The 23,975-nt window shown below is 54.8% G+C and overlaps 2 protein-coding genes across 3 annotated transcripts; both read left to right on the top strand.

Annotated features, from left to right (window-relative positions):
• Positions 1-1,508: 1,508 nt before the first annotated feature.
• Positions 1,509-17,850, top strand: CCDC9 (coiled-coil domain containing 9). Of its 2 annotated transcripts, none has more exons than XM_083627280.1 (14): positions 1,509-1,636; positions 1,818-1,922; positions 3,299-3,457; positions 3,563-3,820; positions 3,900-3,983; positions 4,099-4,275; positions 5,278-5,477; positions 5,923-5,969; positions 9,241-9,382; positions 9,505-9,604; positions 11,291-11,657; positions 12,534-12,707; positions 12,811-12,875; positions 17,255-17,850. In XM_083627280.1, the coding sequence occupies exons 1-14, from the start codon at positions 1,634-1,636 to the stop codon at positions 17,273-17,275; spliced, it is 1,902 nt and encodes a 633-aa protein (XP_083483406.1). In that variant the 5' UTR covers positions 1,509-1,633; the 3' UTR covers positions 17,276-17,850. The 2 variants fall into 2 exon arrangements, with proteins under 2 accessions (XP_083483406.1, XP_083483405.1); XM_083627279.1 differs by having other exon boundaries at positions 4,096-4,275.
• A 1,111-nt stretch (positions 17,851-18,961) lies between these two features.
• Positions 18,962-23,190, top strand: C5AR1 (complement C5a receptor 1). The gene is made up of 2 exons (XM_083627717.1): positions 18,962-19,092; positions 21,683-23,190. The coding sequence occupies exon 2, from the start codon at positions 21,702-21,704 to the stop codon at positions 22,794-22,796; it is 1,095 nt and encodes a 364-aa protein (XP_083483843.1). The 5' UTR covers positions 18,962-19,092; positions 21,683-21,701; the 3' UTR covers positions 22,797-23,190.
• The last annotated feature ends 785 nt before the right edge of the window (positions 23,191-23,975 follow it).

Raw genomic sequence — 23,975 nt, 5'->3', positions numbered from 1 at the left:
TTCTCAGGGCCACGCTGTCAGAATAAAAATTTGCTCGTGCCACACCAACTTTTTTATTGATAAGAAAACGAAAAGGAACAACTGCTTTATGATACTATCCCTGGGACATTCAGAAATTATAAAACATTTCAGCTACCCAAGAACGTGATTCATTCCCTAAATAGAAGGATAAAGGGATCTTCCCCAGCGCTGTGTTTGAATCTGGATCACAACTCAGGTTGTCCGCGGTCTCACTTGGTGCTTTTGCTCCCCTTTTGAAAAGACATCCGGCCATGTTTTGCAAATAAAGGACAATATTTTGATGCTGGACTGTACAGCACTGAAATCTTTAAATGTTTCTTTGTCCTGGGATTCTCCTCTGAGAGCCACTGGCTCCTTTATTTGTCCCCATGCTCCCTCCCCAAACTTCGGATGAATTAAGTTATTCTCACACTTATTATTGAGAGCATTTGTCCCCTGCTCCTTTTCAGCCGAAAAAGCTTCCAGGGCAGTTAAAAATGCAGCCAAAACAAGATGGTCCCTGAATTGTGGGCTTACAATCTAAAGCGCAACCACACAAAGAAACAACAGCATACAAGGAAAAAGGGACTGGGAGGGAAGAGGAAAATCTGATTAACCAGTGGTGGCCAAACTCGGCCCTCCAGCTGTTTGGGGACTACAGTTCCCATCATCCCTGACCACTGGTCCTGTTAGCTGGGGATGATGGGAGTTGTAGTCCCCAAGCAGCTGGAGGGCCGAGTTTGGCCACCACTGGATTAAACCATCTAGGGCCTCTTAAATGTGACTGGGGAGGGGGCGGCTCATTGTTTCTTGTTATTATGTTATTATGTTGACAGCCACCCTGTGACCTTCGGGTGACGGGCGGTATTTAAATGTAATAAATACACGAACAATTACAATGAATCAAAGCAAAAACTCTGGCAGAAAGTGCGGAAGGGCTGTCCCCACAACGGCCAGTTTGCCCAGTTCTGGTGTGAAACTGGTGCAATGGAGGAGCCCTGCTGCTCTCCTCCCCCCCCCCGACTCCCTCGGACTCTCCATCCGCGGAGGTTTCGGATGCGCCCCAGTCTGAGGTTCCTGCCTTGCAGGGGGTTGGGATGGATGACCCCCGGGGTCCCACTCCGACTCTCCTATTGTCGGGTTGCGAGGCCACCGAGGCTGCCCCGGGCCATTGTTCTGCGCCCGATCCGCCCACGATGGACGGACGGGCGCCGGTCCCAGGATCGCGGCTCCGAGGGAGAAGCTCCTCGCCCGGACGCAGCGCCTGCCGCCCCCCAATCTCGCCGCGGGGCTCCCCTCTCCGCCCCCCACCAGCCGCTCCGAGCCTGGGCGCAGGGGACGCGGAGGATCGCGCGCACGGGAAGATGCGCGGCGCAGCCTGCGCGCCCTTCTGCGCAGCCGCCCGTCCCGGGAATGGGGGTGGGGCGGGAGCCACGTGACCAGCCCCTCCCCCCCCCGCCGGTGGGAAGGAAGCGGAAGAGGGACCCACGTGGGGCGGGAGGGCGGAGCGGACGAGGTTCCGCGTCTCCGGTGGGGGAGGGCGGCGAGGGAGGCAGCGCCCGGACGCCTGGGTTCCCCGGACGCCTGGGTCCCTTCTCCGGACGCGGCGTCTCCGGACGCCCCTTCGGGCGCCATGGTAAGGGGAGGAAGGGCGGCGGGGGGGGGGGGAGCGGCGCCTTCGCCGCCGAGGCTCCTGCGGGCCGGACCGGCGCCTGTCCCGGGCCGGGGGCGCCTCCGCGTCGCTGGTCCTGCCCGAGGGGGCGCCCGCTCCGGGTCCGGGGGCGCCCCTGATCTCTCCTTCTCCCCCCCCCCCCCAGTCCGCTTCCTTGGACCTGAAGTCGAAGGAGGAGAAAGACGCCGAGCTGGACAAGCGGATCGAGGCCCTGCGGCGCAAGAACCAGGCGCTCATCAAGCGCTACCAGGTGAGACGCGGCCGCGGGATCCGGATTCAGGGGCGGGCGGGGAGCCTGGCGCTCTGCACGTGCGCAGAGTCCCTCGGGCGGCTAAGCCGGGCGGAGGAAGAGGCGTCGTCCGGCTAAGCGGCTTAGCGAGGCCCGGGCGCCTTTGCTTCGGTGACCTTGCCAGGGGCGGCCAGGCAGGCAGAGCTGGAAGGAGCACCCAGGGGTCCTCTAGCCGAACCCCCTGCCATGGAACAGCTGCTGTTCTTGTTTAGTGGTGTCCGCCTCTTCGTGACCCCCTGGACCAGAGCACGCCAGGCCCTCCTGCCTTCCACTGCCTCCCGCAGTTTGGTCAAACTCATGCTGGTAGCTTCGAGAACACTGTCCCACCATCTCGTCCCCTGTCGTCCCCTTCTCCTTGTGCCCTCCATCTTTCCCAACATCAGGGTCTTTTCCAGGGAGCCTCTTCTTCTCATGAGGTGGCCAAAGTCTTGGAGCCTCAGCTTCAGGATCTGTCCTTCCAGTGAGCACTCAGGGCTGATTTCCTTCAGAATGGAGAGGTTTGATCTTCTTGCAGTCCATGGGACTCTCCAGAGTCTCCTCCAGCACCAGATTTCAAAAGCATCAGTTCTTCGGCGATCAGCCTTCTTTATGGTCCAGCTCTCACTTCCATACATCACTACAGTGGTACCTCGGGTTACAGACGCTTCAGGTTACAGACTCCACTAACCCAGAAATATTACCTCAGGTTAAGAACTTTGCTTCAGGATGAGAACAGAAAATGCGCGGCGGCAGCAGGAGGCCCCATTAGCTAAAGTGGTGCTTCAGATTAAGAACAATTTCAGGTTAAGAATGGACCTCCGGAACGAATTATAACCCGAGGTACCACTGTACTCGGAAAACCATAGTTTTAACTATACGGGCCTTTGTTGGCCAGGTGATGTCTCTGCTTTTTAAGATGCTGTCTAGGTTTGCCATTGCTTTTCTCCCAAGAAGCAGGCGTCTTTTAATTTCGTGGCTGCTGTCACCATCTGCAGTGATCATGGAGCCCAAGAAAATAATATCTCTCACATTGCACAGCAGTCGCGCCTCAAGAATCCCTGGGGACGGGGGCCAGGGCCCCTCTGCTCCAAGGCGTCCACCACCTTCCAAGATCATGGAGGGATCCAGAGGTCATCTAGCCCAACCCCCTGCAGTGAACACAGTGCAAGACCCCCTGGCAGGAAGGAGAGGCCACTGCCTTCCTAGGCAGCCCCTTCCCCATAGACTCTCCTTCTCTGCCGCTGGAATTGATTGCTCCGAAGATGCATCTGGGGGGGGGTCCCCTGAGAGGCCTGTGATTTCTTGGGGGGTGGGCTGCCTGCCTCCCCACCTGATGCACTTTTCTCTCGGCCCCCCAGGAGATAGAAGAAGACCGCAAGAAGGCTGAGCAGGAGGGCATTGCCGTGACGGGGGTCCATCATCGCCACCCCCGCTCTGCGGAGGGGGAGGGCCCAGAACGCCGGCGGGGGGAGCTGGACGCCCCCAGCCTGACAGTGAAGGTCTTGCTGTCCCCAGAGGTGGGTGCTGTGGGGGGGGAGAGGCAGAAGGGTGGGGGGCGTGGGTGGGGAGGGGGGCAACGGGGACTCCTCCCTCACCCTTTTCCCACTTCCGTCTCCCTGCAGGAGAAGCGCCTGGTCAGCAGCGACAGGAAGCCCTTCCGCCCCGGCCCAGCCGCCCCCCGGGGCTCCGTCCGAGGCGCCCCCTACCCAGGCCCCCGCTCCCCCCGAGCTGAGGGACCCCCGGAGCAGCCTCGATGGGAAGGGGCCGGCCCGGACGGCCCAGGAGCCAGCAGGCGGGGAGGAGGGCGAGGGGCCCGCGGACAGAGGGCGAGGGGCCGGGGGGTCCCCGCTGGCGACGCCGGGCCCGACAGGAGGTCCAAGGTGAGGGGTCTCAGGCCTAGGGAGGGGGGCGGGAAGCGGGGAGACCAGACCCCCCCTCTGAGCCCCTCTTTTTGGGCAGGAATGGGAAGAGCGTCGCCGGCAAAACATTGAGAAGATGAATGAGGAGATGGAAAAGATTGCGGAGTACGAACGCAGCCAGCGGGTGAGTCTGGGGGGGGAAGGAGGGGGCTTGTGCTGCCAGGAGGTGGGGTCTGTATGGGGCAAGAGTCTCTGGTCTGGCCTGGACCTGGGGGTCTCCCCCTCCCTTCTCCCAGCAGGACGGTGCCCAGGAGAAGAATCCCATCCGGAACTTCCTGGACGACCCACGGCGCAGCGGCGCCTTTGCCGAGACTGACCGGCGGGAGGGCAGCCGGCGCCATGTCCGCAACTGGGGGGGCGCCGACTTCGAGAAGGTCAAGACGGGCATGGAGCAGGGCAAGCAGTGGTCGCCCCCGGTACGTGGCCCAATTCTGCCGTTGATCCAGGGTAGATTCCAGTGGGCTTGGCAGAGTAACAACTTAAACACGTTGCGGGATCCCCCCAAAATAGACCAGAGGCTGTGGCGTTTCAGCCAGCAGAGCTTTGCAGAAAGGGCACAAATCCTGTACATTCAGGATTGGTCCTGGCCGTAAGAAATCCACTTGCAGCAGACTTACCTTAAACTTGCCATAACTTGTACGTAATAAGTCTTAACGCTAAGCATACTATGAACAGTTGTAACTTGGTTCTCGTATGCTTTGGCTCCCAAATGCCGAACACCTGGACGTACCATACTTTTCTGTGTATAAGACTAGGTTTTTTTTTATTGAAAAAATACGCTCAAAATTGTGGGTCATCTTATACGCTGATACAATCTCCCACCATTTTCTCAATTTGGAGCCCCCCAAAATAGGGGGCATCTTATACATGGAGGGGTCTTATACATGGAAAAATATGGTAAGTGTTCTGGTTTTCGAACGTTTTTCAGAGGTTGAATGTCTGGCGCGGCTTCTGCTTGAGTGCAGGAAGCTCCTGCAGCCAATCAGAAGCTGAGCCTTGGTTTTCGAACGGTTCTGGGAGTCAAGCGGACTCCTGGAACGGATTAATTTTGAGAACCAAGGTTCCACTATACGGAACACCATCCCAGAAGGAAAGGAGCTGCCGGCAGGTGGAGAGGATGTGTTTCTGCCCCAGGGATGTGGGTGTGCCGTGTGGCCCCCTGGCCGTCTGTGGGGCCCCTCCCTTCATTGACCTCGCTGCCCCAGAGCCCCCTTTGCAGCTCTCCTGGTTTTGGGGGCTGTATCCTTGCAGCAAGGGGTTCCCTCCACCTGTCGCCTCCTCTTTGCCCTTGGCACCTGACCTCCCTCCCTCCGTCTAGAATCCTAGATCTTTAGAGTGGGTCCCCCAGGGGTCATCCAGCCCACCCCCGGGCAGCGCAGGGGTCCGACCTCTGCTTGAGAACTGGCTCTCCCTGGCAGGGTCGCGGTGGCGCCCGGCGCCGGGGGGTTCCGGTTGCGTCCCCCTTGGACATGACGCTCTCCATGACGGGCCGGGAGCGCGCAGAGTACGTCCGGTGGAAGCAGGAGCGGGAGCAGATTGACCAGGAGCGCCTGGCCAGGCACCGCCAGCCCACGGGGGAGTGGCGCCGCGAGTGGGACGCCCAGAAGATGGAGGCCGCGTAAGTCGGGGGGCAGGGGGCACGGGAGGAGGAGGTGGGGGGCCTTGGGGCTTTCCTGGGAGGGGGGAATCCTGGTCTGGCAGGTGGGGGGCAGATCAGACTCATGCCTGGGTGACCCTGGGACCCACTCACTTGCAGAGCAGGGAATGCAGGGGGAGGGGGGCCCTTTACTTACCTGTTTCATAAAATTAGATTTAAAAAACAAAACTTCAAAGCAGTTTATAAAATCATGAAACATTGCAGAAGGCAAAGGGGATTCCTGGCCATCTCCACTTGGAAGTGGGGGGCTGGGCTGGGCAGAAGCCCCTTTTTGGAGGGGTTTTGTGCCTTCTAAGGGGTCTGATCAGCCTTCTAGAATCACAGAATTGTAGAATTGGGACCCCCAAGGGTCATCCAGCTCAACCCCTGGCTGATTCTCCTCACCGTTCTGCTTTCCCTTTCCCAGGTTTAAAGAGAGTGCCAAGCCCAGCGGTCCAAGCGGCGGCAGGCATGGTAAGGAGGAATTTTGAAGGGGCTTTGGGGAGACCCTCTGGGTGGGCTCCTGGGCGCAGACCCCTGCGGCGAGCTCAGGTGTCTCACTCACCACTCACGCTGATGTGCCCACTCTCACTTCAATATATACTGATACACTAGTTCACTTCAAGTTGTTTTGAGGGATTTTGGCTTTCTAGTTCGGTTCCTTTCTCAGATGGCACTTTCCTTCAGTTTGTTGAGTCGTTTAGTTGTGTCCGCCTCTTGGTGACCCCCTGGACCAGAGCACGCCAGGCCCTCCTGTCTTCCACTGCCTCCCTCATGCTGGGAGCTTCGAGAACACTGTCCAACCATCTCTTCCTCTGTCGTCCCCTTCTCCTTGTGCCCTCCATCTTCCCCAGCATCAGGGTCTTTTCCAGGGAGTCTTCTCTTCTCATGAGGTGGCCAAAGTCTTGGAGCCTCAGCTTCAGGATCTGTCCTTCCATTGAGGACTCAGGGCTGATTTCCTTCAGAATGGAGAGGTTTGATCTTCTTGCAGTCCTTGGGACTCTCAAGAGTCTCCTCCAGCACCAGAATTCAAAAGCATCCATTCTTCGGCGATCAGCCTTCTTGATGGTCCAGCTCTCGCTTCCATACATCACTGCTGGGAAAACCTTCCTTCACTTACCTCCCACTCCTTTCACAAATCCTGCTCCTGAGGCGGCTTCAGTAATAGTCTATGGCAGTGGTGGTGAACCCACGGCACGTGCGCCAGAGTGGGCACCCAGAGCCCTCCCTCTCGGCACGCTCACCATCGGCCCAGCAGTTCCATTCTTGGGGGTTGACAGAGTGAGCAGCCGCTCCCCCCACGCCACTGCGGGTGGGAGCATGCGACGGATGCAACCGCGTTGGGGAGTTGCGCACCTGCCAAGCAGCTCATTTTCTGCAGCGCCGCTCCCCCCCCCGCATGATTAGTTGTGCCGTGAGCAGGAAACACCGTATTTTTTGCTCCATAAGACGCACTTTTTTCTTTCTAAGAAGTAAGGGGAAATGTCTGTGCGTCTTATGGAGCAAATGCATGGTCCCTGGAGCCGAATTGCCCAGGGGCAAAAAGCAGATCATGGTTTTGGTTTTTTTGAAAGAGGGAAGGGAGTGTTGAAACAAAGCCACTGTTTGGCAAGCGATCGGGAGGGAGATAAGGGACGCTAGCGATAAAGGAGGCTGCCTTAAGCAATGAGGAGAGGAATTAGGAGAAGAGGAGGAGCAAAAAACTGCTCCAGTTAAGGAAAAGACATTAAGGCAAACAAGAGGGAAGGGAGTGCTGAAAGGAAGCAGCTGATCGGCAAGCGATTGGGAGGGAGATAAGGGACTCTAGAGATAAAGGAGGCTGCCTGGGAGGGGGGAGGTAAAAGCCCATGGATCCTCAGGATTTTTGCAATGGGTCACCCCAAATTCACCATCAGATCACATAGCATGTCCATGGCTGCAGCCTGCACCAAAAAAAATCACACACCCACTGTTTCATGGGGCCACAATGGTACAAAAACGTGGTTACACATGGATCCTCAGGATTTTTGCATTGGGCTACTCCAAACTCACTGTCAGATCACATGTCTGTGGCCACAGCATGAACCACAAAAATCAAACATCCACTGTTTCGTTCAGAATATTTTTTTCTTGTTTTCCTCCTCTAAAAACTAGGTGCATCTTATGGTCAGGCGCGTCTTATGGGGCGAAAAGTATGGTATACAGTGGTGATAGGAACTCAATAGGAAAAATGTACCTAGATTAAGCCTGATTTATAGTGGTTGGCCCCTTTTCAGAGCTCCTCCCTGGGCCCCCCCTTTTCCCCTCTGCCTCCTCAAGGACTCGCTGGACAGTCCGCTCTTCTTCAGGACAGGTGTTTCCTTCCCCTTCCTTTTCTTGCTTTCCTTTTAGCTCATTGGAGGCTGGCTGGTCTTTCTTCACCCAGTCATGTCAAGGAGCAGCATGGGGGCTAAAAGGAGGAATAAATGGAGGACAAGATCCCACTCCCCTCAGAAAAGCTCTTATTTCTCTTTTTGTGGAGGGTCTAGGCCCCTCTTGAAGGACCTTTGCCTTGCTCCAATCAGGTTGTATATTTCCACCCCTTGGGACCGAAATATTTTACTTGCCTCATTTTGAAAACTGGCATTTTGAAGCTTGGACTGTTAGGCCATCTCTTTTTGTACCAGCTTGGAGTGTATGAGGGAAACTTCCTCTCCCGTGTCCCTTAATCCTTTTAAGACCTCTTTATTTATGGCAGAGGTCGGCAACCTTAGGCCCATGGGCCGGAAGTGGCCCATGAGCCATCCCCGAACCGAGCCATCTGCTCGGCAAGTCCCTGCACGCTGCACTAAACCGCTGCAGCACGGCACGGGACTCCCTTCCGCGGCTCCGGAAATCACTTCTGCACAAGCCTAGATGCTGGAAATCGCGTCTGCTCATGTTTGCGGTGCCGGAAACCACTTCTGTGTGCAATTTCTGGCGTCTGGGCATGCGCAGAAGTGATTTCTGGTGCTGCCCTGGTCTGGCCAATGGAGAATCTCCGCAGGAGTGATCCGGTCCATGCTCAGTAAGCCTTGCTGACCCCTGATTTTTGGTAAATCACACTTTATATATATCCTGCCAACCTAGCAGTTCGAAAGCACGTCAAAGTACAAGTAGATAAATACCGTATTTTTCGCTCTATAAGACGCACCAGACCATAAGATGCACCTAGTTTTGGGAGGAGGAAAACAAAAATATTCTGAATCTCAGAAGCCAGAACAGCAAGAGGGATCTGGCTTCTGGGATAGCTGCGCAGCCTGCATTCGCTCCATAAGACGCACACACATTTCCCCTTACTTTTTAGGAGGGAAAAAGTGAGTCTTATAGAGCAAAAAATACGGTAGGTATCGCTCTGGCGGGAAGGTAAATGGCATTTCCATGTGCTGCTCTGGTTTGCCAGAAGCGGCTTAGTCCTGCTGGCCACATGACCCGGAAGCTGTACGCCGGCTCCCTCGGCCAATAAAGCGGGATGAGCGCCGCAACCCCAGAGTCGGCCACGACTGGACCTAATGGTCAGGGGTCCCTTTACCTTTACACTTTATATTTCAGCCTGACTCCTCACCCACCTCTCTCTCTCCAAAGCCTCTCCTTTTAAACCCTCCCTTCTGGAACCACGGCCAATCAGAGACTGCCGTTCTTTAACCATTTGTTGGCCAGAGAAAAAAATAACCAGCTTTTTGGAGGCAGCCCTCCTTGGCTGCCCTCCTGCCTGCCTGATTCCTTCCTCCCTTTCTCTTCCCCACAGATGAGCCCAGGCGGCCCCCCAAGCCCCCCACTTTTGGGCAGTTCCTGGCCGAGCCGCAGCCGGAGCGACGCAGGAAGGGCCGCGGCCGCGGAGGAGGAGGCAGGCGAGGAGGAGGGGGAGCGGGACCCCCCAAGCCCTACAGGTGAGGCTGGCCTCTGCGGAGATCAGTGGGGCAGACCCCCGACCCCCTGATTCTCCCCCTGGGGGGTGGGGGCTGGCACCTCCGTCGGGGCGAGTCTTAACTGCGGGTCTCTCTCCTGCCAGCATGCATGACGATCGCTGGGAGGAGCAGGAGGAGCAGCCAGCGCCGGCAGCGGATCGAGCCCCAGAGCAGGAGGAGGCAGGCAGGGCTGCCGCCCAGCAGGTCAGACGGGAGGGGAGGGGTTTTTTGGGGGGTGGGGTCTTGGTCTTTCATCGGCTTCCCCTAAAGAGTGGGTCTCAAACTCTTTTCTCTGGGCCCCCCTTTCAGAATAAGAATCTGAAGGAATCTTAAGAGTTTGGAGGGGCACCCAGGGTGTCATCTAGTCCAGCCCCCACCCCCCCGCCAGGCAAGAATCACAGCTGAAGAACTATAGAATTCTGGATTTGGGGTTCCAAGTGCCATCTAGTCTGTGTCAGGAGCTCAGCCTACACTCGAGTAGGACCCTGGCAGAGACACATGCCCGACTAGCATGTTTTCTCCCTCCTGATCGATCGTTCAGGAGCTTCACAATCTTTCTTCATCCCGAACATCACAGTGACTGGTGCCAACTGACACCGGCACACTTAGGGATCTGCAGAGTTTGCGCAGCATGCGTGACAGACTCTCAGCGACTCAGCATTTTGGCTAATCTACTTTATTTACATCTAAACACACAGGGAGCACTGCAACGTGGCTCCCTCTCTCTCTAGCATCAGACAGCAAAGAGAAAAAGAACAAAGGACAATAGTCCCACTTCAGGGAACACAGGAACACAAACATCCTGTCTCCAGCACTTCCCACTCTGTGAGTCAAAACATACACCGTCATGTGGAAGACAACAATCCCATGACTGCAATTGTGGAGCAGGAATTCTAACAGTCTGACCCCCCGCAATACATTTGCAGTGCTCATATCCACAAGGTTGGCGCTGAACGTTCCACGATTGTGCCACACCAACCTTTTAAGAAGAAATACATCAGGAAAGACAACTGGAATTGTCCTCAGATTAATAATAATAATAATAATAATAATAATAATAATAATAATAATAATAATATCACTTGATGCATTTTGAAAAAATGGCTATCCATGTCTTGCAAATACAAAAAATTGATTTTATAGTATATAGTCATACCTTGGTTTCCGAACAGCTTAGTTCCCGAATCAGAAGCCGCGCTTTGGTTTCTGAACGTTTTGGAAGTTGAATGGACTTTCGGAACGGATTCTGTTCGACTTCCTAGGTAGGACTGTAGACTGCATTGCACTGAAACGCTTAAATGTTTCTCTGCTTGCCCTCGACTCTTCCTGCCGCGTACTTGGAGAACCACTGTGCTAAAGCGAGAAGGACATCTCTCGATCGTAGTCGCTGCCACTAAGCAGCATAGGACCAGGGAATGATAGGCTGTCGGGGCTGGGAGGGACCCCAAGGTGCCATCTAGTCCACCCTCTGCAAGGCAGGAGTCTCAGCTGAAGCATCCGTGGCTGATGGCCGTCCGACCTCCACTTAAAAGCCTCCGAGGAAGGAAAGAGTCCAATAGTAATAATAAAATAATAATAATTTACTATTTGTACCTGCGCATCTGGCTGGGTTTCCCCTTCCACCGCCATCAGCTGTTTATCCTCAGAAAGTTCTTTCTAACGTTGAGTCAGAATCTTGCCATTTCTGCCCTGAATGCTTTAGTGAAGCTTCCTGCATTGTAGGGGGTTGGAATGGATGACCTCTGGGGGTCCCTTTCCAGCTCTACAATGCCGTGCTTTACAAATTTGAAGCTATGAGTTCGGGTCCTGCCTTCCGTGCCTCTCTTGTGTGGTTCTTTGAAGCGCCCGGCCTTCGCCCGCTGACCCCGCCTTGTCCTCCTTCTTCCGCAGGCGGGGGCCCCCGCCTCCCCCAGCGCCGGGGAGAAGGAGGAAGAGGAGGAGGAGGAAGACCAGTGGGAGGACGTCAGCGAGGGAGAAGAAGAGGAGGCCGAAGGCAGCGGCAGCCAGCCGGAGGAGGAGGAAGGGCCTGGCTTGACCCCCCGCCCCCCGGGGCGAAACGGGCAGCTCTCTCTGACCATGCCTGCCCCCCAGGCAGAGACCCCCAGCGCAGAGGGGAAGCCGCTCACCCCCTTCTCGCCGGCCGAGGGCTACTGCCCCGTCTCCGACTGGGGAGAGGAGATGGAGCTCAGCTCGCCCCGGGCAAACCCCCCCAAGAACCCCCTGGCTGCCCCTGGGGAGGGGCCGCCCCCCAGAGCAGGTGAGGAGCCAAGCGGGGTGGGGGGGTGGGGAGTCCGTTTCACGGGTCCTGGGTCCCGAGTGCTGCTGTTCCCATGGGTCAGAACCAGGGTGGATTTGATTTAAACCATTTAAATGACAATTTGAGTCAGTAAGACTCAATTTAAATCTCTAGTCAGTACAACTTGATTTAAATCATTTTTTTTACAGAAAGACTTCTTCTTGCTGGTCTAATGTTAACATTTACAACCAGAGGAAGGTTTCCTTTTTGGAATCATAAATGTTCAGCGTAGTTTTTACAGTTATATCAAAAATGGCTGATTTGCTTCTATTATTAGAAATACCTTGATAGATAATTATGAAATTGTTGTGAGGTTTCATAAGTTAACTGTTTATATCAACAACTTTTCTACTGTACTTGCCTGGAAGGAGAAAGATTATCATTTCCTTAATAACAATGTAAACAATTTATGTAACTAAAGCAGTAACATTATAGCATATGTATCCATATTTGTTAACCGATGTGGTTTAACTTTTTAAAAAAAACAACTTAGCCCAAGTTTTAGCACACATGAAAAACTTAAAACAAATCCTTATTTCCTATTGAATAGCCTTTGGACTAGAATGGAACTTCAATAGAAAACTATCTTTAGAAAGATTTTTTTCCTCCAGAAGCATTTTATTTTAAAAATCCAATTAAAATTTTAAAAAATCAAATTTAAATTTAAAAGATCAGATTTTTTTCTTTTGTTTTTAAATCATTGTTTTTTATCCACCCTGGTCAGAACTCGGTTTGGGTCCTCCCAGCGCATAAATTAACTGAGGGGGGTGGGAAATCCTCTCTCTCCCCCCCCCTTCCACCTTGTGCAGCTATATCATCTTCCTTCTCTTTCTGCAGGGACAAAGCCCCCAGACCCTCCAGCTGAGCAGGGCTCCCCTCAAGCGGAAGGGGCGGCCCCTCCTGGCCCCATAGCGGCCCCCCCAGCTGTGGCGAGAGAGGAGAAGGAAGAGGAGGACCTGGACGTCGTGGCCCCCGGAGGAGGAGAGGCTGCCCAGGAGCCTGGAGAGCCAGGTGCTGCGAGGGGCAAGGGAAGACCCCCCAGCCCCCCCTCTGCCAGACCTGGCTCTCCTTCAGGGACTGAAACCCTCTTTCTTCTCTCTTCCCCCCCCCCCAGGCGCTGCCATGGAGCAGGACCCAGCGGCTGCATCTGGCGCGGTGGAGATCACCGGTTTCCAGCGGGTGCGTTTCTGTAAGCTGCCCCCCAGCGGGCTCTAGCGGGCGCCCTCCCTGCGGGGTGGCCCTGGCATGGGGCGCGAGGACCTCTCTGTCTTCCTGCACTGGCTCTGCGGCGCCACCTCCTGGCTGCTCCCTCTTCTCGCCCCTTGCATGCGCCTGTCCTCCTTTCTGCATGGCCGGCCTGACCCCTTTGCCCCACTTCCTGGCAGCAGCGGCTCTCTGGGGTTTCAGGGTCTCAAAGTGGTTTGCATCATATTGAAACGTCAATGAAACAATCCAGAATCAAACATTTCCAAAGGAAGTCAAATACAGTGGTACCTCGGGTTACATGCGCTTCAGGTTACAGACTCCGCTAACTCAGAAATAGTACCTCAGGTTTAGAACTTTGCTTCAGGGTGAGAACAGAAATCGCGCGGCGGCAGCAGGAGGCCCCATTAGCTAAAGTGGTGCTTCAGGTTAAGAACAGTTTCAGGTTAAGAACGGACCTCCAGAACAAATTAAGTTCTTAACCCGAGGTACCACTGTATAGAGTATGCAGTCAAAGCAACATAACTAACAGAAAACTAAAATATTATCTTTAAAGATTTCAAAATACTGCAAAGGAGGTCAGATACAGAATCCAGTGGTACCTCTGGATGTGAACGGGATCCGTTCTGGAGCCCCATTTGCATCCAGAGCAGAACACAACCTGCGTCTGCACGTGCGCAGGTCACGATTTGCCACTTCTGCGCATGCGCATGACATCATTTTGGGCGTCTGCGCATGTGCGAGCGGCAAAACCTGGAAGTGACAAGTTCCGTTACTTCCAGGTCGCCATGGAGCGCAACCCGAAAATGCTCAACCTGAAGCAACTTTAACCCGAAGTATGACTGTACTGTGCATATTTGACGCAAACAAAGTTAACCAAAAAAAAATCTTAAACTTTTTTTTTTTTAAAAATGCTAAAGGAAGTCAAATACAAAATGCACATTTAAAACGTCATAATAAACAAGAGAATAAAATATTATAAGCATTTCCCCTTCAAACGAGGAGGATTTTGCTCCTGCTCCTTCTCCTCCGTGGCAACATTCAACTGGCCTGCGAAATGGGCGCAGCTGCCTTTCTGCTGGGCCAGGAATGCAGGGATCAGGGCAGCCCCCCCCCCAATGTCCCAAGAGAGAGGAGAGTTTTCCCCTCTAGAAGACATCTGAAGGCAGCCCTATTTAGGGAAGCTTTTAATGTTTGACAGACTACAATATTTTAATATTTTGTCGGAAGCCGCCCAGAGTGGCTGGGGAAACCCAGCCAAATGGGCGGGATAGAAATAATAATAATATTTATTTATTTATTTGTTTGTTCGTTCATTCATTCGTTCCCCCGCCCCAGCCCACAGGTGCAAAGAGGATGGCCAGAGCTGTTGGGAGTGAGTTGGGGTCCAATTCTGGGAAAGAAGGGCGGAAGGGAAGGAGGCTGGAGAGTCTCTGTAGGAATTCCCCCAGCCTTTCCCTGGTGGAATCCCAGCCACTTCCCCCCACGGAAAAAGTTGTGCAATTATTCAGAGCAGGGAGAGGCGGGGAGTAGATTCTTCAGACACACAAATAGGAAGCCACATTCAGGGATCACATTTATTTCTATTAACTTATTCCTTGCCTTTTTCTCCAAGGAGCTGGAGGTGCGTTCTCCTCCCCCCCCCATTTAATCCCCCCCCCCGACGACCCTGTGAAGTGGGCTGGGCCAGAGGCAGCGACTGGACCAAAGACACACCCCATCAGCTTCCTAGCGGGGGGGGGGGAGGGATTTGAACTTTGGTTTTCCAGATCCTACCCTGACACTTGGAAAAAGGGGGGGCTGGCCAAAAGCCCAGTAATTTGGGGGGGGGCTTGGTGCATCCCAAGCACTCTGAGCAGCTTCATAGAATCAGAGAATTGTAGAGTTGGCATGGATACCCAGGGGTCATTTAGTCCAACCCCCTTCCAAATTCAGATCTCCGCCAACCTTTTAGTGTTGGCATGGAAGCATGGCAGCCTTGGCCTTGTGGGAAGTGGGGGGAGACGGGTATTGCTGGCTGCCAGCCCCCGTGGCTCTTACGCTCTGCTCCCCACAGTCAGGAGTAATGCCAGGGTGGATAAAAATCAATGATTTCTTTTAAAAAATAAATAAATAGGATTTTTAAAAATTTAAATTGGATTTTTAAAATAAAATGCTTTGGGAGGGAAAATCTTTCTAAAGGTAGTTTTCTATTTAAGTTCCATTATAGTCCAAAGATTCATCAGGAAATAAGGATTTGTTTTAAGTTTTTCATGGGCGCTAAAACTCAGTCTAAGTTGTTTTTTTAAAAAAAAACATATTAGCCACATCGGTTAATAAACATGGATAAACATGCTATAATGTTATTGTTTTAGTTAAATAAATTGTTATTAAGGAAATGATTATTTTTTCTCCTTCCAATCAAGTAGAGCAGAAAAGTTGTCCAAATATCAACAGTTAACTTATGAAACCTCACCAGAATTTCATAATTATCTGTCTACGTATTTCTAATAGTAGAACCAAATCAGGAATTTTTGATATAACTGTAAAAACCACTCTGGAAATTTATTATTCCAAAAGTGAAATCTGGTTGTAAATATTAAGATTATACCAGCAAGAACGAGTCTTTCTGTAAAAAAAAATGATTTAAATCAAGTCTTACTGACTAGTGATTTATATTGTGATTTAAATCGATTTGATTTACATCAAATCCACCCTGAGCACTGCTTCTGGAGACCCGTTGCCGGAAGCCCCAGGAAGGGTGAGTGTTGCTCTCGTGGTCAGATCCTGCCCGCAGGTTTCCCATTGGGGCATCTGATTGGCCACTAGGAGAACAGGAGGCTGGTCCAGATCCGGCAGCCAGGATCTTCTGATGTGGTAGTGGAACCTCCAGCTCCAGGGGCAGTCTATCTCTATGGGGAATTAGCCACTGCGAGGGCTGCCTGCTGGGCCAAGGGCCTGATCCTGCCGGCTGTTCTTTGGGGGGGGGCAGGAAATACGTCTAGCTGCCAGTTGGGGAAAGTCCTTGTCTGTTTCTCTGCTTCCGTTTACCGCATTAAACCTTTTCTCTTTCTCTCTGGGCTTTTCTCCTCTTCTGTGCATGCAGCCCCCCCCCCAGGTTCTCTGTCTCAGAGGGGAGACCCCCTCCAGTAGGAGTTTCTTTTTTGGCGGGGGAGAGAGAGCAAAGGGATGCTGCTGCATGTTTGGGAAAGGGCAGGCAGTTGCCTTGGGCCTGACGGGACGTCCCTCTCCTCAGTTGCAGTTCCTGCATTGTGGGGGTTGGGCTGGATGACCCCCCGGTGTCCCACCCAGCCCTGCAGTTCCGTGTTTCTTCAGCTGTGCGTTGAAAGGGGGGATGCTGCCCTCTGCTGGGAAAGCAGGGCACTGCAAGACAAGCCCATTCAGGTCATCTTTATTAGCCTGCAGGAGGATAATGTTAATAATAATAATAATAATAATAATAATAATAATAATAATAATTTATTATTTGTACCCCACCCACGTGACTGGGTTTCCCCAGCCGCTCTGGGTGGCTCCCAACAGAATTAATGATAATCCTTTTTTACCTGGGAAGAGGAAGTGGCCATTGTCTCTCCCTCCCGCACCTTCCTTGTACCTGAATTTCAAGAGGATTTGGCTTTGGCAAGAGCAGAGGGCAGGGCTTGCTCTTCAGAAAATTTCCCGCAAAGACCTTCCCCTCCCACAGGGGATGGAGAGCCTTCAATGGCTCTTGATCATTCTTCTGGAGTTTTTGCCCCCGGTTCGTAGAATTGCGGCCTTGGAAGGCGCCCAAAGTCCATCTTGCCCAGCCCCAGTCGCAGAGAAATAATCCCTGGCAGGTTGGTGTCCGAGCCCTGCTTAAAAACCTCCAAGGAAGGAGAGCCCACCGCCTTCCCAGGGAGCCCCTTCTCCTCTCGGATGCCTCTGACTCTTGGAATGTTCCCTTCCTGATATTTAGTCGGAATCTCCCTCCTTGCCCTTGGAAGCCACGGGTTCGAGTTCTCCCTTCTGGAGCAGCTCGCTCCATTTTCAGCCTTTCAGATATTTGAAGAAGGCTCTCGTACCGTGATTATTTCATTATTCACTTTTGGCGGGGGCTTGCTTGTTTTGGGTCCAGATCAAAACAAAGCCCAAACTCCCAGCGAGACTAAAATGTGTGTTGAATTTCAAGGCAAGAGTCAAGAAACACCAAATGGGGGGCTGGTTATTTTTTTAAAAACGGGTCTCTTCCTCTCCACTGGCTCGCCCCTTCTCTGCCTGGCTCACCTGCGCCCAGGTGTGTGTGTGTGTGTGTGCATGTCGGGGGGGGGGTCTCAGGTGGGACCTGTCCTCCCCCCCTACTTGTGACTGATTTTCTTTCCCTCCCGCCCCCCCAGGAGCAGACGGAGGAGGCCTGAGGTCCAGGAGGACGTTCCCTGTCGCTCTGTTCACCCCGGGTTGTGGGGCAAGTCCTGAGAGTTCGGAGCCAGAGCAGCTTCCTCCATGGAGGGGGTGGGATCTGCAGCCCCCCCTGTAATCTGCCTGCTTGGACCACTCCTTTGCACAGCCTCCAATACGAGTGGGGGGACACCAGCCCCCGCCCCATCCTGCCCCAATGCCTTTTGCTGCTGTTCACGCAAGTCACCTGGCAGGTGGGGAAAGTGCCCCCCAACTGCATGTGAGGCTGTTGCTGACCCCTGCCAGATGAGGCACATTTTTCAAGGGTGGGGGGACTTTGCTTTGCGCCCCTTGCAGTCCCTGCCGTCATCATCCCCCTTCTGTGCATCGCTCTTTTATGCCGTTCCCAGGATTGGGGGGCTCTGAGGGTGGGGAGAGCAAGGCCCCCAGTCTGGGAGGGGGGAGCGGTGGCAGCAGCAGCAGCTCCTTGTGTTGGGAGGGGCTGCCCCCTCTGCTGGGGTGAGGGCTGTCTGTGGGGCTGCCCCATATCATGTGCAAATGAAAGGCTTTCCTGTCAATAAAGCCTTTCCCTCGACTTTCTGCCTTGTCCTCCCTTGCTAGAGTGAATCTGGGGGGGGGGGGTGTTTTCTCAGGAGGAGGGGTCTTCCTCTCCAGGGGGTGGGGTGGGGGTGTCGCCAGATGCCTTGGGCTGGATTCAACGTGCCATGTTTTTAAATAGCTGCAACTGCATCTCTTGGGCAGGAAAATGTAGGGTGAGAATCTCCCCAAGTATGGCTCTGGGCTCGCTGGCCACTCTGCAAGGTCCAGCCCCCTATTTTCCCCTTGAGAGGGGCTGGAAGGTGCCTGGAGGAAGCCCACCCAGCTGTGGGTCTGGAGGCAACTTGTCCTTGCCCCCCCCCTTTAGCTGCTTTGCACTGGTAGAGTGGATCTGAGCATGGAGGTTCTTGCTACAGGTGGGCGACCCCTCCAAGCCCCCCTCTCCTGACCCACTAAGGGAGGTAATAGCACAGTAGAAGGCTAATCAGCAGCAATTAATTCATAGAAGCGTAGAGTCGGAAGGGATCCCAAGGGCCATCTAGTCCAACCCTCTCTTGCAGGAATCTCAGCTAAAGCACCCTGACAGATTGGCCACCCAGCCTCTGCTTAAAAACCTCCACGGAAGGAGAGGCCACCAGTGTCCCATCGGAAAGTTCTTCCTGGTGTTGAATCGGCATCTCCTTCCTTGTAGCTTGAAGCCATGGGTTCGAGTCCTCCCCTCTGGAGCAGGAGAAAACGAGCTTGCTCCCTCTTCCAGGCCTTGGGATCTTTGAAGATGGCTATCATTTCTCCCCTTTTCCAAGCTGAACTTCCCCAACTGCCTCAGCCTTTCCTCATAAGGCTTGGCTTGCAGACCCTTCGCCATCAATTGAAACTTTGATGGAAATCGCGTAACGGAAGAGATAAGCTTGTGAGAACAGCTTTTCGAAGACGCTCTTTTCGGAGAATCGCTGCCGCTTCCGGCGCCCCCCCCCCCAAGGTAATTCCACCGCCCCCCCCCAAGGGAACCGCTATCTGCCCCCCCCCCGCCCCGTCCTGGAAGTCCCTATAAAGATCCGGAACGAGGACTGGCGCCGGAACAGCAGATGGAGGCGCAGCGCCCGGGCGTCGTCTGAAGGCTCGTCGGGGAGAGAAACGGAGGCAGCGAGCGAAATTTAGCAAATTTCCTAAACCAGACCCCGACTTCCTCTTTCTGGCGCTATAAACGGGGAGGGAGCCGGTCAGCAGCCGCCCCAGAAGCAGGAGAGAGGGAGCGGCTGCCTGGTTCTTGCTCCGCAGGGTGAGTGTGGGGGAGATCGGCCCCCCAAACCCGGTCACCCCAAAGGGAAGCGGGCAGAGCTGCCTCGGATCTGAGCGGTGCTGGCGAAGGGCTCCTGCGCGCAAGCAGAGGGCAGAGGTGGCAGTCTGCCGTGTGGGGGGGGCCTGGGAGAGGCGTGTTTAGCGGAGGGGCTCCCGCTGCTGCACCCCGCTCTGTTTTTGCACCTGGTGCTATTCCCCCCCCCCAAAGGACCTATTGGGAGTGATTTGGCTCCGGATAGTTCGCGACGCGCTCCCTTGTCAGGCCAGGAGCTGCTGCCCCCCTACCCTAGTGAACCCCCCAAAACAGGTTGTATCGCAATGCGGGGGGGGGGGAAGCGAGCCGCTGCCCCTCCCTCCCCAGCTGGGTTTGGGTGCTTCTCACCCCCTTTATGTCTGATGCCTTTGGGCGTTTCTTGGGAGGAATGGGGTCCTGCAGGGGATGATGATGCTGATGCTGATGAAGATGAAAGGAGCTGCCGGCGTGCCACAATTGCAGGGTCCCAGGTTGCCGCCCCCCCATCTAGTAGGCTGCCAAAGCCCCGAGAAGACCCTGCTCTCTTCTCCTGCCCGCCTGCCTCCGGGTCACACGATTCTGCTTCTGCTGCAAGAACAGATTGGGCAATGCAGCCCCGGCAAAGGCGACTTCGCCCCGCGCCCCGCTTCTCTGCCCCCTCCCCACCTGCCCTTCGGTAATGGGAGCGTCTCGCAGGCTCTAGGGCGCATGGGAACAGGGGGAGCCAGGAGGGCCCGGCTGGGTTGGGGGCTGGCAGAGGAGGGAGGGAGGGAGGGAGGGGGCAAAAGGGGAAGAAGCCGGGAAGAGAGAGGAAGGGCGGAGGAAGGAAGCTCGGAGGAAGAGTGGAAGTTGTGACACGGAGGCTCCATTCCTCGTAGCGCAGCTTATTGGCACCTGCCAAAGGGTCCCATCTGGCTTCTGCGGAAGGAGGCATAGAATGCAGCCACGCAAAAGCAAGCCTGATACCCTCTAGCCAAAGGTGCAATACGACTAATATTGGAATATTTTTTAAATCAAAAAAATCTACACCCTGGGTCTCTAATTCTCAGCCTGGCCGGCCTCGCGGGGTTGTCGTGGGGATTAACGCGCCTGCCCCCTGGAGGAGAGAATGCGAGAGGGATTCCAGGGCAGACTTGCACCTCCCCAGCCTGCGCTTGGCATCCTTGGCACACTCGGGACCCCCGCCCTCTCCGCCCCCCTTCTGGGCGACCTCTCCTGGTCTCCAGCAGCTCACAGCTTTCCAAACGAGCCGCGCCTCGCTCCAGGAACTGGGGCTCCCCATCTTTCTGTGCAGCCGCGAGGCTTCTCCAGCCGGGGACAACGTCTGTGAAATCCCAGGAGCCCTTAATGGCAGCCCCCCTCCCTCCCCACCCTGCTAGTCCTTCCTTCCCGCTGCACTTGACGTTTCTGGGGAGGCGCCTCCAGACGGGAGCAAAATCGCTCTTCCTTCTTTCCTGCGCGCGAGGATTTTCCTGAGCCGCCTCCGTCCAGCTGGTGGCTCTGGGACCTTCGGGGCGAAGCGGGGCTGGAGGGCGAGGATGGGGGGCTTGGACTGGGAGGAAGGAGGCAGCTCCGGGCGTTGCCTTGGCGGGGAAGAGAACAAGGCTTAATTTGCGGGCGGCATGTCTGGTTTGCGGGCAAAAAGGCAACGCGGGTGGGGTCTCTCTTGCTGTTCACACCCGGACAGACAGACTGGAAGCAATTCTTGAGTTATAGGAGCCCAGCGGTCCCGGAAGAAACCAGCTGTTATGCTTCAATCAACTTCATATCAGAATTTGCCAGAGAATAAGACCGCGGAGTCCAAACGGGTTCGGGCTCCTCCAGGGTGTCGTTTTTGTCCATCCGTTCCCCGCTCCCAAATCCGACCCTCCGCCCAGAGCTTGACTCGCAGAAACCCCAAAAGATGGTCATCTGACCTCTGCTGCCTTCTAGTCTCTTCAGTTTATGTTGTATCATTGCGTCCCGAAGCTTCACGAGTAAAATTTGCAAGATCCCCCCCCCCTCTCTGTTTGGGCGTAGAATGGCTCTCAAATGTGTTGTGTAATTAACTCTGCAATAGACAACTAATACAAACTGATTGTTTAAAAACTCCTTGGCGGCTGCAGCCGGGAGCTGTTCCCAAACGTTGAAACTCCGTTCCTAGGAAAGCAACGCTGGTCTATTAATCTGTGGTTGATTTTACTTGTGTGAACAGCCTTGAGTACCAGCCTGGGGAAAACAAACAAACAAAATTTAGGGCTACTTGCATAATCAGAGCTTTGGGCAAATGTTCTCTCGCTCTGTAGATGTTCGTGTGCGCAAAGGTAACCTTTTGGGGACCAGGCTGGTGCATTGCGGGGGGGACGGGACGGACTAGATGACACTGGGATCCCCCAATCTAGGATTCTGTGGTTCTTCAGCTGCGATTCCTGCATTGTAGGGGGTTGGACTGGATGGCCACTGGGGGTCCCTTTCACTTCTACAGTTCCATGATTTCCAAGAGGCCGGGCCTTGCCTAGGCTAGAGACACTCCCGCCTCTGGCCCTGACTCCTCTCTCCCTCCTGTCTCCCCCCGCAGGACTCCCCGCGGCTCAGGGATGACCGACCTCAGCGACTTCTACTCGGAGTACAATGATTCCGACCCGGACCCCTCCGACGCGGGCCCCCTGGTGTTTGAGGAGTCGGGCCTGAGCCCCCTCCTGTGGGTGGCGCTGACCGTCTACGTGCTGGTGTTCGTGGTGGGCGTGCTGGGCAACGGCGCGGTGGTCTGGGTGGTGGGCTTCCAGATGCGGCGCACCGTCAACACCACCTGGTTCCTCAACCTGGCCGTGGCCGACCTGCTCTGCTGCCTGGCGCTGCCCTTCCTGGCCGCGCCGCTCCCCTCCGACCACCACTGGGCGCTGGGCGACTTCGCCTGCAAGCTCTTCCCGTCGCTCATCATCCTCAACATGTTCGCCAGCGTCAACCTGCTGGTCCTCATCAGCATCGACCGCTGCTGCCTGGTGCTGAGGCCCGTCTGGTGCCAGAACCACCGCTCGGTGCGCCTGGCCTGGGGCTCTTGCGCCCTGGCCTGGCTGCTGGCGCTGGCGCTCACGGCGCCCACCTTCTTCTCCCGCAGCCTCGTCACGCAATTCAAGAAGAGCCTGTGCAGCACCAACTACGCCGCTTTCCCCGGAGGTCCCCGCGTGGCCGAGGTCTCCGTGGCTACCACGCGCTTCGCGCTGGCCTTCGCGCTCCCGCTGGTGGTCATCTGCGCGTGCTACGGGCTGCTCCTGCGCCGGGTGCGCAGCTCCCGTTTCGGGCAGCGCTCGCAGAAGACTCTCAAGGTGGTCCTGGTGGTGGTGGTGGGCTTCTTCGTCTGCTGGGGGCCCTACCACGTGGCCGGCCTCATCCAGGCCTCCCAGCCCCCCAAAAGCTGGCTCAGCGACTCCGTGAACCAGGCGGACCCCCTGATCGTGTGCTTGGCCTACGTCAACAGCTGCATCAACCCGGTCATCTACGTCCTCGCCGGCCACGACTTCCAGAGCAAGATGCGCCGCTCCGTCAAGGCGCTCCTACGCAACGTCTTCAGCGAGGAGTCCGCGCTCGGACACTCCTTGGCCGACGGCCACGCGGGGACGCAAGACACGTGCGCCGCCACCACGGAGGACCGCAGCGACCCCAGCGACCGCAGCGCCAGCACCGTCGTGTGAGGAGGGGCCGCATCAAAGGAGACCCTGCTGGGCAGCTCTGTCTGCGCGACGCCGCTCCTCTTACTCGCTTAGCTCTGGGAGGGGGCCAGCCCCACCCCAGCAGTCTCTGCAGGCGCCTCGACCCCTGAGACCATTCACGTCAAGCAGGCAGCCTTTCCTGTGCTCCTTTCGGCGCCGGCGAAAAACCTTCTGCTCAGACAAGCCGACCCAGAAGCGTAGAGAATCGAGGTGGATTTTAACCTGTTGGAGTATTTTAACTTTTGTATGTTTTAAAGTACTGTTGTACATTTTTCTCAGTTTTCTTATCTTTTTGTAAGCTGCTTTGAGGCGTTTTTTTTAAAAAAAACAACCAAGCCATGCATGCACATTATGAAATAAAATAACTGCAGCAGAATTAGCAAGCCTTCCTCCTCCTTTTTTGTGCGCTCTCTTTCCGCAGTTCAAACCTTGCTCAACTATGCGTGAAGAGACAGACAAAATTACAAAAAGAGGGAACCAAAGGAGCCATAATAAGGGATACACGAAAACCTTTCAAGACAAGTGGGTGGGTGTTTTCAGACCAGGTGACTCCAAGGGACGGGAGGCAACCCCTTTGATGCCTCCCCAGTTTGCCTAGTGATGCCCAGGGGAAACTTCATTTTGTGGGAAGGTTGTGGATAGTAGGAGAGGATATATTGATTTAGTAGTATGCTTCCCCTCTCTCACGCTAGTGAGTCAGTAGCAGAGTATATTCCCCTGTATACTGCAGGGAACTAGTTGCTAGAATCGCTAGAATCTCTTTACTTAAGCAATCTAATCTGGCTTCTGCAGATTGGGTTTGTTCCTTTGTTCCCTCTTAAAAAGAATAATGACACAACAGTCTTCTTTAAAAGTAATGATAAGAGGTTTACTCACATTCAGTTCACAGTTGGTTCCCTGAAGGAAGACTTTAGCTTGTAGTTACAGAAGAGAGTTCATCCCATATGGGGATTGAGCCCATGTACTGCTGGCTGAGAGCCAGCAGACAGCAAAAGACATCAAGATGGAATAAAGCGAAGAAGAAAGGAAGATGGCTGCGTGACCAGCCCTGTTATGGGGTCTGCCAGGGTCACACGCAGTGGGAGGATGCTCCAGACCAGGTGGGACAGGAAGTTCTTCTGGCTGGAGTAACACTCCCCTGCGTGTCCACTCTGGGCAACC

Source organism: Podarcis filfolensis (assembly GCF_964270895.1).
Source record: "Podarcis filfolensis genome assembly, chromosome: 8".
Lineage (NCBI taxonomy): Eukaryota > Metazoa > Chordata > Lepidosauria > Squamata > Lacertidae > Podarcis > Podarcis filfolensis.
This window is presented reverse-complemented; position numbering and strand designations above follow the sequence as displayed.

Coding starts and splice junctions, on each gene's coding strand:
- C5AR1 (XM_083627717.1), top strand. CDS start 21,702: ATGACCGACCTCAGCGACTTCTACTCGGAGTACAATGATTCCGACCCG.
- CCDC9 (XM_083627279.1), top strand. Junction 9,605..11,290: donor GCAGGGCTGCCGCCCAGCAG/GTCAGACGGGAG, acceptor CTTCTTCCGCAG/GCGGGGGCCCCCGCCTCCCC. Junction 12,876..17,254: donor AGATCACCGGTTTCCAGCGG/GTGCGTTTCTGT, acceptor CCGCCCCCCCAG/GAGCAGACGGAGGAGGCCTG.